This window comes from Centrocercus urophasianus, unplaced genomic scaffold (genome assembly GCF_019232065.1).
Source record: "Centrocercus urophasianus isolate 14NV4802_14NV808 unplaced genomic scaffold, USGS_Curo_1.0 seq_26, whole genome shotgun sequence".
NCBI classification, from domain to species: Eukaryota; Metazoa; Chordata; class Aves; order Galliformes; family Phasianidae; genus Centrocercus; species Centrocercus urophasianus.
The window spans coordinates 14,998,392-15,013,852 of NW_024884822.1; the positions used below are offsets into that span (position 1 = coordinate 14,998,392).

General features: G+C 50.2%; 2 protein-coding genes across 3 annotated transcripts; one reads left to right on the top strand and one right to left on the bottom strand.

Annotated features, from left to right (window-relative positions):
* The first annotated feature begins 122 nt into the window (after nt 1-122).
* On the top strand, nt 123-6,928 carry RNF14 (ring finger protein 14). 2 transcript variants are annotated; one of them, XM_042826435.1, is made up of 8 exons: nt 123-194; nt 1,000-1,236; nt 1,734-1,885; nt 2,219-2,740; nt 3,137-3,365; nt 3,989-4,161; nt 4,715-4,845; nt 5,526-6,928. In XM_042826435.1, the coding sequence occupies exons 2-8, from the start codon at nt 1,083-1,085 to the stop codon at nt 5,575-5,577; spliced, it is 1,413 nt and encodes a 470-aa protein (XP_042682369.1). In that variant the 5' UTR covers nt 123-194; nt 1,000-1,082; the 3' UTR covers nt 5,578-6,928. The 2 variants fall into 2 exon arrangements, with proteins under 2 accessions (XP_042682369.1, XP_042682370.1); XM_042826436.1 differs by lacking the exon at nt 123-194 and having other exon boundaries at nt 678-1,236; nt 5,526-5,551; nt 5,657-6,928.
* Nucleotides 6,929-8,153: 1,225 nt separating this feature from the next.
* GNPDA1 (glucosamine-6-phosphate deaminase 1) lies at nt 8,154-12,888 on the bottom strand. The gene is made up of 6 exons (XM_042826437.1): nt 12,706-12,888; nt 12,506-12,607; nt 11,396-11,578; nt 10,618-10,802; nt 9,777-9,951; nt 8,154-9,473 (listed from the first exon to the last, which is right to left on the bottom strand). The coding sequence occupies exons 1-6, from the start codon at nt 12,827-12,829 to the stop codon at nt 9,376-9,378; spliced, it is 867 nt and encodes a 288-aa protein (XP_042682371.1). The 5' UTR covers nt 12,830-12,888; the 3' UTR covers nt 8,154-9,375.
* Between the last annotated feature and the right edge of the window lie 2,573 nt (nt 12,889-15,461).

Sequence of the window (15,461 nt, forward strand, 5' to 3'; positions counted from 1 at the left end):
CCGGCCGCCGGGGGGCGCTGTGAGGGGGGCGGAGCGCGGCGGGCGGAGCTGGGCGCTCTGCGCTGTCAGCGGCGCGGCCGGGTCGGGGCCTCCGCCCTCCGCCGGTCCTTGTCGGTTCGCGCGTCCCCTCCGCTGCGGAGCCGGCGGCGCCCCGTTCCGCGTCCCTCGGGCCGCGCGGCCGCCACGCGGCTGAGGTAACCGGGGGCGGCCGTGCGGAAGAGCGGGCGGTGCCGGGGGGTCGGCCGGTGCTGCGGGGCGCCCCGTGCGGCCGCTGCCCCGCCGGGCGCCGTCACCGCGGCCTCCGAACTCTGCGCCGCGCGTGCAGGAGCGCGGCGGGAGGCTTTCTGTTCCCGGCTCGCTCCGGTTACGTTTCTGCCCGGCGGGAGCGGTGCCGGGGCGCAGCGGGTCGGGACTCCGCGGCGGCCGTTGAGCGAACCCTCCCGGGCGCGGCGTCTGGCGGAGCTGTGGCGGGGGGACTTCGATCCCCGCGGCTCCGTGCGCGTGGCCGCAGCCGGGCGGTGCCGCAGCGCCGTGCACTGACAGCCCGGCCGGCGTTTTGTGCGCGACGCGCGGAGCGCTGCGGGACCGCGCTGCGGCTGTGCCGGGCACACAGCGCCCCCTGCCGGCCGGAGCGCGCGGCGCCCGCGTGGGGTTCGGAGCTTCTTACGGAGGTATTCAGAAACTTTGTCGTAAACGTGCCTTTCTGGAACGCTGCTCGAGCGATTCTGTTCCTAATGCGTTTCTCTTCTTTTCTGCTCTGTTTTCTCTTCCAGTCGCTGTGCGATGTCCCGCTGCCGCTTTTCCCTTTGCTGTATTTCGCTGCTGTTCTTGCAGCTGTTCTCAGCCGCTGACGGCTGTTTGCTTTTTAAGTCCTCCACGTTCTGTCGGTGTTTCCCATTCTGTAAAGTTACCAACGCTTTTTTTTTCAATTCATAAAAGAAGTGTAATCGCGTTCTGTGTTCATATCGGCTGCTTTGGTTTCTGACTCTTCCTGTGGAGGTGTCAAACAGGCGCGCAGTTTGGATGGGATGCGTGAACTCAGTTGATGCTACAGAGCGGTGTTAACCCCACAGACACCTTAAATGTCTTCAGAAGACAGAGAAGCTCAGGAGGATGAGCTGCTGGCGCTGGCCAGCATCTATGAGGAAGATGAGTTTAAGAGAGCCGAGTCAGCACAAGGAGGAGAAACCAGAATTTGTTTGGAGCTGCCCCAAAACTTCAAAGTTTTTGTGAGCGGTGAGTTGTGGTGGCTTCCGTTATCTTTAAGTTGCCTTTCACCAGGTAGTTTCCTGGTGCCTTCTCAGATGCTCTCATAGGCTGTAGGAATATTTAGCTGACAGAGCAGTGTGGGACCCCTCCTCGTGTCTGTGCCACTGCTGGGGTTGTGTCAGGCTGGGCACTCTCACCATTTGGATGCAGCCTCTCCGCTGAGATTCAAAATTCGAGCCGAGTCGTAGCATTTCTTTGGGGTAATTAAGTTCATGTATTTATTTTTCCCCTGGGGGGGTTTTTTTCCTTGTCCTCGGTTCCTGCAGGATCTGGTATTTCACAGCACTCCTGTTTATTGGTTTAACCCCACACAACCTCACGGCGCTTAATGCACCCTTATTTAGGCTTGAATAAATGATTTTAAAATGAGACATTCATTAAACGGACAGAGAGGCCGCCTGTGCCATCCTTTGGTTCTCATCTTTTTGTTATGTCTCACGTTGTCTCCATTGGCTTTGGCTCAGGCAATTCCACGGAGAGTCCCCAGGGCAGGGGCTTTGAATGCACCGTTTGCTTTCTGCCTCCGCTTGTGCTGAATTTTGAGCTCCCACCGGACTACCCATCCACCTCCCCGCCTGCGTTTACCCTCAGCAGCAAATGGCTCTCCCCAGCACAGGTTGGTGAACCACTTCTGACGTTCTAGCAGAGCTTTTGTGGTCGTGAGTGAGTGCACAATCAGCAGCGCTCTGCTGGATGTCAACATGGCAGATGCAACTAAAATTGAGACTTGAGTGATGGCACCTGGCTTTCACTTGGCTCTTTTCTTACTTGGTTACCCCTTCTGAGAGTTCAAAGTCTGTGAACATTATTTTTATGTCTTCTACACATTACCTGAAAGTTTTGGGATTTGAGATGTAAATTTGCATTAAAGGAGGACCATGGGAGAGGGAGGAGAGCTGCCACGAGTTCTCAGAGCTCACTGAAACCTGAAATGTTTTTTCTTTCCTAGCTCAGCGCTCTTTGCAAGCATTTAGACAACCTGTGGGAAGAGAACCGAGGCTGCGTGGTCTTGTTTGCCTGGATGCAGTTTCTGAAGGAAGAAACATTAAGTTACCTGAATATTTCCTCCCCGTACGAGCTAAAAATGTGCCAACAAGGGAACCCACAGGGCAGGACGCCTTCGGTCCCTCAGGATGCTGAGGATTGTGGTGGTGCAGTGGGCTGTGCTGCAGCTGAAGAAGAAATTGATGAAAGAGCTGTACAGGACGTGGAATCTTTGTCCAGCCTGATTCGGGAGATCCTGGACTTTGATCAGGCTCAGAGAAGGAAGTGCTTTAACAGTAAGATGTACTTGTGCAATATTTGCTTCTGTGAGAAGCTGGGCAGGGAATGCATGTACTTCACCGAGTGCAGCCACGTGTACTGCAAAGCTTGCCTGAAGGACTACTTTGAAATTCAGATCAGGGATGGTCAGGTCCACTGCCTCAACTGTCCAGAACCGAAGTGTGCTTCTGTTGCTACTCCTGGTCAGGTAAGGGATGCGAGCACGGCGGCAAGGGCTGTGTGAGCCCAGCACTGTGGAGCACAGTCTGGCTTTTAATGGTTGGCATGGCCCAGGGAAATCCTCTCTCTGAGCCACACGCATTCCTCCAGGTTACAGCTGGATCATGGGGAGCATGTTTTGCCTGCTGGCAGAGCGGTGGCATTGGTCAGAGACTGAACTGATGTCCCTCCTATTTGGTGCTGTGTGTTTGTTCTTTCGATTGTTTAACTGTTACCAGAATAGCTTTTCTAGGAGTAATTTTGTGGCCTCACTTGGAGGATCCAGAGTGAATTCACGCCAGCTGCACTTTTTCATCTATTTAACATTTCTTGTCGTAGGTAACAGAGTTCCAAAGGCAGATAATCCTCCCTTGGTCTTTGTTAGGTGAAGGAGTTGGTCGGAGAGCAGCTGTTTGCACGCTATGACCGCCTGCTGCTGCAGTCCACCCTGGACCTGATGGCAGACGTTGTGTACTGCCCGCGGCCGGGCTGCCAGACCCCCGTCATGCAGGAGCCGGGCTGCACCATGGGCATCTGCTCCTGCTGCAACTACGCGTTCTGCACTCTGTGCAAGATGACCTACCATGGGGTCTCACCGTGTAAAATCACTGCAGGTGAGTCACTGCGTGCCAGGAATGGACCCCGAAGCAGCTAATTGGGTGTCGTGTGAAAAAGAGTGGAAGTCAGAATTTAAACAGGGAGGCTGGTCGGCTCCTGAGCTAGGACAGGTTCCTTTAGGTAGGTCTGTTGCTGGCGATTAAAAGATCCCACTTTCGTGGCACTGCACAGATCAGGAAGTCCCTGAACGACTGACTGCCGAATTCAGCGAGGTCACAGAGGGCAGAATGCCTTCATTTATTTGTGCCCTTTTTTACCCTTTCCTGTGAATCCGCTTCTTTCTGCTCTTTCTGTACGTGCTCAGGTGACACTTCATGGGCCGCGTGGCCTTGGAATCAAGTGGCATGGCAATAACTTTGTGTTCAGAACAAAAACTTCTGGTTTTCAGTTCAATTTACATCTTAGACTTGTTCTGATTTCACTGAATTTCTCTTTATGATCAAGCACTGTAAAGCTGTTGAATGAGGGGCAGAGGTCTTAATATTCGTTTTCTTACGTATTCTTATGTTTTACTCTTTAATGAACGATGCTGGTTTCCTGTGAGAATGCTTTATATGCTGTTAGCTGTACTTCCTCCTGTAATGCAGTGCAAAAGCTGTTTCTTTGTTTCACTCTGCAGAGAAATTGATGGATTTGCGTAATGAATATTTAGAAGCCGATGAGGCAACCAAAAGATTTTTGGAGCAGCGCTACGGCAAGCGAGTGATCCAGAAAGCCCTCGAGGAGATGGAGAGCAAAGAATGGCTGGAAAAGAACTCCAAGTCCTGCCCTTGCTGCAGTACTCCTATAGAGGTGAGTGGTGGTGGAGGGGGAGAGGCTGGGATCACAGTAACTCCTGATGGAAATGAATGCAAAAGGCGAATTCTGTATTTGCATCAGCTCAGAGATTTACTCCCAGTGTCTGAGCTCACCAGTGAAAGCACATTTCTAGCAGCTGGCAAAGAGACCTTTGCCCTTCTATCTGCAGTATGCAGAGAGGGAGGTCATGGTTTATAGTCAGGGCCGTGAGCTGTTTTGCCCACTGGCAAAATGGTGGCATTGGTCAGAGGCAGCAGCTGATGGTTCAGTGCTGAGAAGATCCAGGTTGACTCAGCGTGGATCCACGTGAACCCTTTCCAGGTGTTTTAGACCTTCACAGACTGCAACTGGTAACACACAGATAGCTTCAGATGAACAGGAGTTTCCAGTGGTGCCACAGCTGAGCCTCGACTCTGCGACCTCCCAGTTCTCCCAGCTGTGGAAAACATCACTGCTGTGATGGTCAGGGCACGATGCAGCCCTGAGCGTTGTGGTTTTGAGGCCTGACGTGCAAACACCTCATTGTTTCTTTTCTTTTCCCTGCCAGAAACTAGATGGCTGTAACAAAATGACGTGTACTGGCTGCATGCAGTACTTCTGCTGGCTCTGTATGGCTTCCCTGTCCAGGGTGAACCCATACAAGCACTTCAATGACCCGTCTTCCCCGTGCTTTGATCGGTACGTGTCTCCGTGTTTCCTCCAGTGCTGCACTGCTGCTCTTGGGTTCTGTCAGATGCACATTCTAAAACAGCAGCGTTTTTGTTGCTCTGCTTCTGTCCATCAGTGTGGCTGGTGGGATTTTCTCTTGTTCTTGAACCTCGTTTCTCAGCACTTTTTCCTCTCCCAACAACAATTTTTTCACTTCCTACCCAATTTTCCTCTGTTTTTCTCCCTGTGTCTCCTGCTGTCCTTGGAGCTCAGCTTTCACCTCTCTCGACAAAGATGAACTGTTTCACAAGAAAAACCCATACTCTTTCATTTTGTTCCCCTGTTGTGCTGTAGTTGTTTGCCCATTGCTGTCTGCTCAGGTGACACTCAGCTGTTTGGAGCAGGCAGGCTTGGCTGCTGCTGCTATGCTGCTAAAAACCAACTGGGAATTGCAGCATGCTGGTAACTTTTAATACAGCTTGGATCATTATTTTCCAAGATTTCTTGACACTTCATGTCCGTAAGGTGCTGTAAGACCCTCTGCTGTGAAGCACTGTACAAATGCAAAGTGGCTTCTTTTAACTGACCTTGGGAACTGCAGCATGAGTGTCGTATGCTACTGATAAAAATTATGAAACCTGCTTTTGCTTTTTTATGTTTTCTTTTTACTTTATTTTCTATTCTGATGTAAATTTGTGACTGTTTTGCAGATTGTTTCAAGCTATGCAAATTGATGGTGAGTTCTGGGAAGATGAAAACTAGTATTCTTCTCTAGCAACAGATGCTGAAGAAACCAGAGACAGATGCTTTCCTTTTTTTGTCAAAGCTGTTTGATTTTCAGTGCTCTGATGCCATAGAAGAACAATACCACCTTGCACTGCAGGATCCTTGCACAACCCTTCTGTTGCCAGAACCAAAGGAGGCCATTTTACCCACCCTGTGGTCAAGGTTCCTGTTGAAAGTCCTAATAGTAACATCCAGTGATAAAGAGAAACGCAACCAAGAAGTGAGAACAGAATGGGAAGTCTGTAGCAAGAGGTGCCCCTCGTTCAGCTCCCGAATGGCAGCAATGTTTCTGGAGTGGCCTCCTGAGGAGGTTTGCCTTCCAGGGATGTCAGCTGGCTCCGCTGTTTGGGGCAGCGCCATTCCAGGTGCAGAGCTCGTTCTGGAGCTGTTAGACGCTGCTTGGAAAGGGAAAGTGTTGTGAAGCAGCACAGGCTGTGTTCAGGGGCTGAGCCCGCCGCCTCCTGCATTTCCTGCCTGTTTCTGTGGCAGCAGCTCAGTGCTGTTCTGCTGGCAGTGGCAGTGAAGGCGCTGATCCCTGACTCCTTTCACTGGCTGCAGTGCCCGTGTTCTTCACTGAACGCATGGGCAGAGCTGACTGACAGCTGTTTCTGGAGTCGGGGTCACCCTGCTGAGTGCTGCAGTGCTGAGCGCCTCGCTGCCATCCTCACTGAGCACTGAGCGGAGTCTGGCCAGTGAAAATGATCCCAGGCAGTTCCTGTGCATAGACGGTCTGGATCAGTGATAATTTTTAGTACCTTAAAGGATTCAAGTTTCTTCCTCATCAGACATTAACTTGTTTACAAAATCTTCTTGTAAGGAATTGGATTAGTTGATGCTTTTGGTTCTGGGCCAGATGCCTCATTTCTGCTGTTCTTGCCCTTTAAATATTTCAAAAAACGTGGTTTCCCCTAAAAGCTCAGCAAGCTGTTTTGGGAACATGGAAGTAATTGCTGGAGAGAAACACTGATTTATTTTTTTTTCCTGCTTACAGAATGATCTAAAAAATTATTTTGGAATTCAAACTCTTTAAAGCAAACAGCAGGTCTGGATGGATAGCTCAGGAGCTTGAAAACTGTTCAAACTCGGTTTTGATTGACAGTAAATAAATCTTAGTTAAATACCTGGCCAAAATGAGTGTTGATGTAGTTCCTTTTGCAGAGGAAGAGAAAAATCTATTCGAATTGGCAGCGATTAAAGTAGTAAGGGTGGATTTCCTGCCTTGATTTAGGCTGTAGGATGGTGTGTGTAGAGCAAGTTTACATCATGTATGGTTTACTTGTATTTCCTGCACCTTTCACATGCACTAAATTCACTTTAAGACAGCAAATACGGTTGTCTTCCTGTTTGTCTTCGTTATGGCACTCGTGTAAGCACCGTTGGTGTGTGGTACAGCTGTGGTGCTGGGCTCTGGTGCTCTTACACTGCAGGGCTGGGACACTCGAGGTCTCTTGAAGGAATGCAGCAGAGCTCAAAACTTTCGTGTGAGCTTGATGCCTGGGGCATCCTGCTGAGGGAACTCGGCACATTTCTGTAAGCTTGGTGCCCTCAGAGCAAAGTTACCTTGGTTTTTTGGGGGACATCTGAGCCTGTAAGTGATGGATGTGGTGGCAGTCATAAAGCTGCCATGGAAACAACACGTGGGATGCAGCCAGCTTTGTGCTGCACTCCTACAGTAGTTTGCACTCTGCCCCAATTGTTAACACAGCACCTGAACTCTGTGACCAGGAACCTGCTTTGGAAAGCACTTCTTGCTGTGCAGATTACGTGGGCAGGCAAGGAGTGCTTGGCCCAGGGTGAATGAAGTGTGCATTTATCATTCTCTGCCTGGAGGCAATGCTGCTGGATCTCAGGTGTATAGAGGCAGCGCAGGTCCCTTCTCCAAGGACAGAGGTGCAGAGCAGCAGCCAATGTTCCTGTGGCTGCTGGGCACTCAGCAGCCCTGGGCTGCAGCTCCTGTGCTTAACAGGCACAGAAGGACTGAGCCTCTCCACAACAGCTGAGCAGGTGAGTGTGCTCACAGGACAAACAGCTGGCAGTGCAGAGGCAGAACAGCTCAAACCTCATCCTGTCTTCATCAATCAGGGCCAGGCAAGCAACACCACAACAGCAGTTTTTTCCTTGAGGCTACTTTTTCCTCTCACAGAACGCTGCTTCCTCGTTTCTGTGTGCACACAGAAAGGCTGTGCTTAATTACAGACATTTGATGGTACTGATAGAGAGCTGAGACCTCCTCCTTTTTCCTGTAGAAATTCCCACTCTTTCCCCACCCCTCACCCGGCCCAAAGGAGACAGACAGCCACTGCCTGCCCGGCCGGTTGTGTGGGACGCCTACCAGCAGAGGGCAGCCATGGAGTTGGGCCCTTAAGGCATGGAGCCACAGCAGCTACTTCTTCCAGTTCTTGGTTCTGGGTGACAGAAAGCCTTGTTCAGAACAACACACCTTTTTGGACTTTGTTGCTGCTACTCAAATATGCCATCACAGCTCCCATTCAGACACATAAGCTGTTCCATGTTTCGCAGAGAAACCAAGCAACACGTACAGTCAGAGCAACTGGAGAAAAATAACACTTTTACTGTAGAAAGTTACAGATGAACAGCTCTATAACAAAGTTCTCGGACAAAGACAACGCATACTCCCCAGTCTGGCTTGCACTGATCTTGTTTAGATCTTACCACAGAAGGATCAAGTGGGCTTTGGCTGTTCAGGCTCTTGCCCACCTCTGTGGGGGGCGCTTTGTAATTAAGCACACGCTGAGCTCAGGGAACAGAACGTTTCCTTTGAGGATTACCTGACATTTCCTGGAAGCACATGAAATGGAGAGAGAGAACTCGCTGCCTCAGGCTCTGCCCAACACAGGTCACAGAGCACCGAGGAGCACAAACAGAAGTAATTTAATGTTTGTTTGAAGAAATCTACCCTGCTGAAGATCATAAAGCACCACTGCATATAAAGTTGTACCTCGTAACTGAATGTGTAAGGCCTCTTTTGGAATTGTGGCAACAAAGAAAATCACAGATTCGTGAGCCAACCGTTCACTGCATTAATGGCACTGCACTGGGAATTGCTGCATCCCTTTTGCTGGGATCTCCTTGCATCTGGCTCCATGCCGGGTTCAGCCAGGGCAGTTTGGTCCTGAAAACTTCCATCAGATCGAGGCTGCACACCTCTGTGGAACTGTAACTGTCTCCTCTGCCTGGACTGTCCTCACAGGGAAACGTTTTCATTATATCCAATGTCAATGTCATTTCAGTTGGTGCCCCACTGTCCCTTATCTCTCCTCCTGTGCCCTGCAGTGGAGCACTGTTTCTATTTCTAGATGGCTTACTCAGAGCTATGAAGCAGGCTACTGTTAAGCTGTGCTGATACTTTCCCTTCTCTGGGCTGAACAAGAACCATTCCCGTTTTATGTGAGTATAACTTGGGAGCATTTTGAGGGGCAGTGCTACACAGATGTGTTTGACAGAACTGCAAAGAACACACTCCAAAGTGATCACCCGTTGTGTTTTCACATTTGTTTTGGTGCCTCCAGTCCAAACAATTATAACTGCCTCTCTGCTTAAACAACTGATTCTCCACTGGTTTTGCCTTCAGAGAATACGTTGCTGGAGATTTGTGGAACGCAGCGCAGGGATCACATCCTCGTTTGGTTAATTAAAGCAGGTATTTGCTAATTGAAGAACAAAGACAAGATGAATTTCTGCAGCAATTCCCTTTCTTTGCAGCTGGTTTTCCACATAAAAAGATGGCTCAGAGTTACTCTAGGCAGTGAGAGATTAATCGCTGTAAGGCTTCTTAGAGTGGCTTCTTTCTGCTTCTGTCTCCTTCATGCTGTATAAGGGTTCCACAAGCTTGTTATGAACCAGCATTAAACCTGATGTGGCAGGTAAAAAGATGACTTCAGTAGACATAATAAAGCAAAATTTTCATTCATTGCATGCTAATGAAATTAGGTATTAGATTTCATACATATATGAAATCTGTGCTCCTTTGTCCCACGGCCACAGAGATAAGTGAGAAGTGACTGACAGCCTCAGTGCTCTACGTTTCAGCTGTTGTCTTGGAAGAGTGTTCTCTTTTGGGAGTTTTTGTGAGATTAAACAAGCATTTAACAAAAATCATGGCTTCTGCCACTGAAAAAAGAAGTGCAACCACTGCCTGCCCTGGTCAGACTCACCTTTAAAGTACTTCACTGTCTTAACTTTCAGTTCCAGCGTAGCATCCTCGTCACACACAAACACGGTCTGGGGGTGCTGCTGGAAGGCAGACACTGTCCACATGTGGTTGACACCTTCCTCGATGGCTTTGTACAAAGCAAAGGCCTTGTGGGCTCCCGTGATGAGAATCATCACCTGGATTCCAAGGCAAGAAGATGGCAGTTAGAGTCCAGAAGACTTGCTGAGAGCAAACCCACACCAACTAATAAAGAGCTGCCCAGTCCCTAATGGGGAGTAAGGTCTGTCATGCCCCCAGAAGTCAGTCACAAGTTCTGTTTGCTTTAGCTACATTTTATTTATCATAGCCTGGAGGCTAATTTTAGTGATTTGGACACTTTGAGCTCCCATTAGGCACCTACATACAGACTTAACTTGTACAAACCAAGGTGTAGGTGCAGTGAAAAGCTATTGCATTTGCCTTTCATCATCTGGTATAAGATTGAGTCAGACAGGGGTTCTTGCAGCTATTTCACCAGATGAGCTCCTGAACTGAAGCCATTCTCCAAAAGCCCTTCCAGCTCCCTGCAATCACAACTGTACTGCAGGGTTACACAAATGTTAGGGTTAGTAGAGCAAAAAAAAAAAAAAAAAAAACAACTGGAAAGCAGATTAAGCAGATTAAGAGCCTTTCCATAGTGGTACAGGATGCAAGAAAGGAAGACAGTGTTCAGCTATCTATGGCAGGAAAAACGTGGGCTGGTTTACACCAGCAGGGTGCATAACTGCTCCAAGATGACCTTCAGTTATTTCAGAAAGCCCTGCTCTAGAGCTGCTGTCTGTAGTGTCTGTTGTTTTCCTAACCTCTCTGGCATCCATTACAGTGCCTACTCCAACTGTCAAAGCCATCGTGGGGACTTTGGAGAGGTCACCATCAAAAAACCTGGCATTAGCCAGTATAGTGTCCATAGCCAAGGTCTTCACTCGCGTCCTAGACACCAAACTTGATCCAGGCTCATTGAAGGCGATGTGACCATCAGGGCCAATACCTGTGACAGAGACAGTTTGAGAAGCAGGTCACTGGCTGAAATGGTTTTTGTAGGGAACAGAACCAGCAGCACTCCTGTTACAGAGCCATTCAGCACCCCCTGGAATAGACACAGATCTGAGAAACGCTTCCAATTTCTCTGTTGGAGCTCAAATTTGCTTCTGATAATGGTAGCAAAAGCTCCTTATGAAGTCAGAGACCTTCTCAGTTGCACTGGGACAACAACAAAGCAAAGCAGATAGCAGAATCTAAAGGCAAACTGATGGGGAAAGCTTGCTTGTGTTGGCTATAACTATTTCTAGCAGCTTCCTGTTACCCTAATTATTGTAACACATTTTGTAGTGGATAAAATTCAAGCCCTGCCTGGTTCTCCAGCTCACCACCTCCTGAGCAATTCCCTTCCTGAATTCAAACGTTTAAGCAGGGGAATGAGATGTCAGACAACAAGGCTACCAGCACACACGAGCACTCAGTAAAAGTGTACGAGGTGCCTTCATTGCACATCCCCTGGACTTATTTGTCTTCTCCAGATAATAAATAAGATAGATGGAGGAAAGACAGTGCATAGAGACTGCCAGTCCTTCAAGTGTTCACCTCCAACAAAGAGTTCAATTCCTCCAGCTGCTCTGATTTTATCCTCGAACGCATCACACTCCGCCTGTAGATCAGCTGCATTTCCATCCAAAATGTGAACGTTTTCTGCCGAGATATCAACATGCTTGAAGAAGTTGTTCCACATGAACGAGTGGTAACTTTCCGGATGGTCCCTCGGGAGACCTGTTGACAGAGCACGCACAGGGCTGGGACCAGCCAGAAAAACATCACCTGTAATGCAGAACACCTACACAGGCTTGCGGTGCCTCTGGCAACAGAGCTCTGTTTTCTCCATCTGTCTTATAGAACTCCCTCGACTTTCAGAAGTTTTGCTTCCTCAAATAAGCAAAATTACACCAGCCATGCCTAACATTTGGCAACCCTGCACATAGCAGGGGGGCTGAAACTGGGTTATCATGATGGTCCTCTTCAACTGTAACGTTCTGTGATTCTCTGGTTCTGTGTCCTTGTATTAACACACAGAGGATGTTCCAGAAGAGCAGGGATGCGCTGCGCCTCACCTCTTACTGCCTTTCCAGACCACCTCCCAGTTGGCATTAGCAAAAATGATTTAAAAATCAACAGAGAAGTCTGGGAAATAACCTACTGCATTCAGTTTTCTCCTCGAACGCTGCAAACCCACGTAACCGCCCATTTCCTGACACTGCTGAACTGCTTACGGAAAAACTTCTCGCTCAGTATATAACTTACCACTGGCAAATAATTACCCTGCAAGTTTTTCACCTTTGGAGCTCTTGGCTCCCTCCAGCCATCCTTCTGAAGAACCCATTTCAGCACAGCTCCGAGAGCGAACCGCCCCTCCGCTATCACAGCGCTGGGGCCGCCTGCGGGGCCGGCGCCACAGCCCGGGTGCAAAGGTGCAAAGCGGCAGCCGTTATCTCCGCTTACAGCGATAACGGGATCCTCGGCCGCTCAGTCTGTGCGGTGCGGGTCAGACATCGCGCTGCTTCACGCGGTTTCACACGGCGCCCATCGCGTCCCTCAGGCGATGCGCGTTTCTTCCCGCCCTCGCTCTGCTCCTGAGCCCCAGGGCACAGCGCGGAGCACCCGCTGCATCCCGGCTGCAAGGGGCGCGCGCGAACCACTCACCTACGTACTCGTCCATGTTGAAGGTTTTCACGTACTTGAAGGACAGGTCCCCGTTTTTGTAGTACTCCACCAGCTTTCTGTAGCAGCCCAGCGGCGTGCTGCCTGCGGACACACGCCATGCCGTCAACCCGTCCGTCTGTCCTTCCGTCAGCCCGCCCCGCTCAGCCCCTCACAACCCGCCCGGTCCCGCCACCACCCACCTGTGGGCAGCCCCAACGTGAAGAAGCGGCCGGGGCCGGGAGCGAAGTGGACGATGCGGTTGCGGATGTACTTGGCGGCCCACTCGCTCGCCCGCTCGTACGTCTCCTGGATGATGAGCTTCATGGCGAAGCCGGGCGGAGCTCCACGCCTACGCCGCCATTTTAGCTCCGCTCCCGCCCCGCCCCGCTGTGGGCGGTCAGCCCGGCTCCGCGGCGCGCAGAGCGTTGTGCGCGCGAGTTCTGCCCGACGGCTGCGGCGGCCGTGATGGCACAGCCCGGTTCTCAGTTTATCTCAGAGCGCTTCCGTGGTAACTGTAGAATCAGCGCAGAGGGAAGCAGTTCAGCGCGCCCAGTAACGAGGCGTTCAGGCTGTGAGAGGTCTGTGCAAATAAATACAAATGATGAGCTACGGCTCCGCGGCCGCGCTGCGCTCCGCCTCCCGCAGTCAGACCGGCGGCCGGCTGCTTGCAACCCCTGCGCGCTGCTCCGGCACCGAGCGGTGCTGCCGCCCCCCCAAAGTGACCTTCCTTCTTTCCTTCCATTCTCTCCTTTCCTTCTTCCTTCCACCGCTCCGGCTCTCTTCACGCTGTGACAGGAACGTGCCCGACCTCGCCTTGCAGCCTTGCTCAGAGGTATGAGGTTTGTTGAGGCGCAAAAGCTCTTCTTTCAAAGTCAGACGGCTTTCTGCTTTCATTAGAAAGGAAGAATGAAATACAAACTGCTTTCTAGCACCCATCCCACACAGCTCCTGCTTATTTTAATAATTTAAATGACCTGGTAAGGCTGAGTGCTGCTGATGCTGCCTCATCTGAGCGCTGAGAGCTGCTGGCTTGGTTTGCGCTCGGCTGGAGAGTGACGGCTGTGATGGGCCACAGATGGTTGTGGTTGAGCTCAGGAAGAGTTTTAGGCCACAGAGACTAAAAAAAAATGGAAAGTGCGGTGTGTTTCCATCAGCAGCAGTTATCCAGAGAGCACAGAAGTATTTCCGTGGCTGCAGTGCTGGGCAAAGAGCTGAGAGTCACGCAGTGTTCTGAGACGAGGCTTTTCCACAGGCTGTTGCCCGCCCCGTGGCTCCGGGTGAGACCGCTTTCCTGCTGTTCCCACTGGTCAGTGCAATACACCCATCGGTCCCGTGCACGGGGCAGCAATTACAGCCCAGCTGGTTTCAGCAGCACAGGTCAGAGCTGGATGAAGCTGCACCACACCGTGCTGCTAACAGAGCCCCGGAGCCAGCGCTGAACTTTGCAAAGGCGTTTGGCTGAAATTCAGTGCGTCTCTGTGCACTGCAAACAGTCTTCACTCTTGCTCTGACCCCCTTTGCAAGCAGCTTTGGCAGGAGCAGTGCACAAAGACAGCAGAGTCATCCCCGTTAAAAAAAACAACAAAAACAACCCAAAAACAGCCAACCAAACAAAAAAATATGTTTTGTTGGGAGGAAAAAACCGCAACAGTGCGCGAGAGGCAGGCACGTGCATGTGCTGCCACAGCTGCCCCGTCCTGCCCACGTCCCATGGATCTGCGTGCTTCAGGCAGCCTGCTGATGCTGAGGAAATGGCTCCAGGGCTGGGTTATACGTGTGACTGGAATGCGGGATATTTTTAGGTATGATTATTTATGCGTGTTGCTGTTTCTGCATTCTCAGCTCGCTGTTGAAATGTTGAAGAACTTCCTGGTGTCTGAACAAGCTGATTTTCCTTCCCAGCAAAAGCAGCAGATGGAAGGAAACAAACACTTCCCTGCAGAACCAGGGGGTTCTAACAAGCACAGCATTTTCTTTTTCTCTGCCTTGAAGTGATTAGAGTCAGCAGTTCACACAGACCAGAGCTTTTGCTATCAGGGGCTGCTTTTGAGCACTGTTGGTTTTTTTTTTTCCCCCTTCTAAAAAAAGCAACAATTAAAAATTTATGCGCATAAATTTCTCTTCAGTTCCCATAATTAAAGCAGCTCCTAAATGCCCGCCATCTGCCAGCATTTCCTGCTCATCTCACCTGCCTTCACTCTCCTGTTTATGAGGAAAGGAGAAACTGGATTCCTGGGTGGATGGACCTGCAGGGAGCTGCCCTTTTCCACAAGCCCTGCTTGCTGCCCAGCTCCTCCCACCATTGCCCAGATTCCAGAGAGCCAATGAGCACTACCAGCAGCTGCTGGCACTGAAGAATACAGCTCACAGCACTCCACTGCGTGTCTTTGGGCAGCACAGTGAAGTTTCTGCTGATGCCAGCAGTCTTTGGATGAGAGTCCTGGTGAAGTTTCCATCTTCCTTGAGGCCAGCTCTGTAATGGCAGACAGTGCAGGCTTTATTTATATGAACAATACTCTGCCACCATTTTTTCTCAGCCTGCCAGTTGCAGCCTGCTTGCAGATGATTAAGCTATTACAGTGGAGAGCTTCAGAGGTATCATTTGATCCATTAACTCACGCAAACATTTGTCTTCAATTTTTTCTTAGGTGAATCATTTATTGCTATAAAGATAGCAAGGAAGAGCTAAGTTTTAATGTCTTGCTTATTCCTTATTTAAACAAGTCTATCTTAGCCCTGCCCCCCACCTACCCCAAGCTTTATCAGTTAGTTTGTTCAATATTGTTACAAAGCATAGATTAAAAGTGCCCTCTTTGTTGTTCAGTCGTACACCATAATCAAAGTAATGCTTGTGGGTTTCAGGGGACTCACCATACTGCAGCCCTCTAACATTTTCAATTGCTTTCAAATGCTTTCACAGCATATCCCACACGGAAGTCACCGAAAAGCAATGACT

Excerpts from the sequence above, each read along its gene's own strand:
- RNF14 (XM_042826435.1), top strand. The coding sequence starts at position 1,083 with ATGTCTTCAGAAGACAGAGAAGCTCAGGAGGATGAGCTGCTGGCGCTG. Across the intron at positions 1,237-1,733 it reads CTTCAAAGTTTTTGTGAGCG|GCAATTCCACGGAGAGTCCC; the intron begins GTGAGTTGTGGT and ends GCTTTGGCTCAG. Across the intron at positions 4,162-4,714 it reads GCTGCAGTACTCCTATAGAG|AAACTAGATGGCTGTAACAA; the intron begins GTGAGTGGTGGT and ends TTTCCCTGCCAG.
- GNPDA1 (XM_042826437.1), bottom strand. The coding sequence starts at position 12,829 with ATGAAGCTCATCATCCAGGAGACGTACGAGCGGGCGAGCGAGTGGGCC. Across the intron at positions 9,952-10,617 it reads CTGTAATGGATGCCAGAGAG|GTGATGATTCTCATCACGGG; the intron begins GTTAGGAAAACA and ends CTTGGAATCCAG. Across the intron at positions 9,474-9,776 it reads GACAGTGAAGTACTTTAAAG|GTTTAATGCTGGTTCATAAC; the intron begins GTGAGTCTGACC and ends CTGCCACATCAG.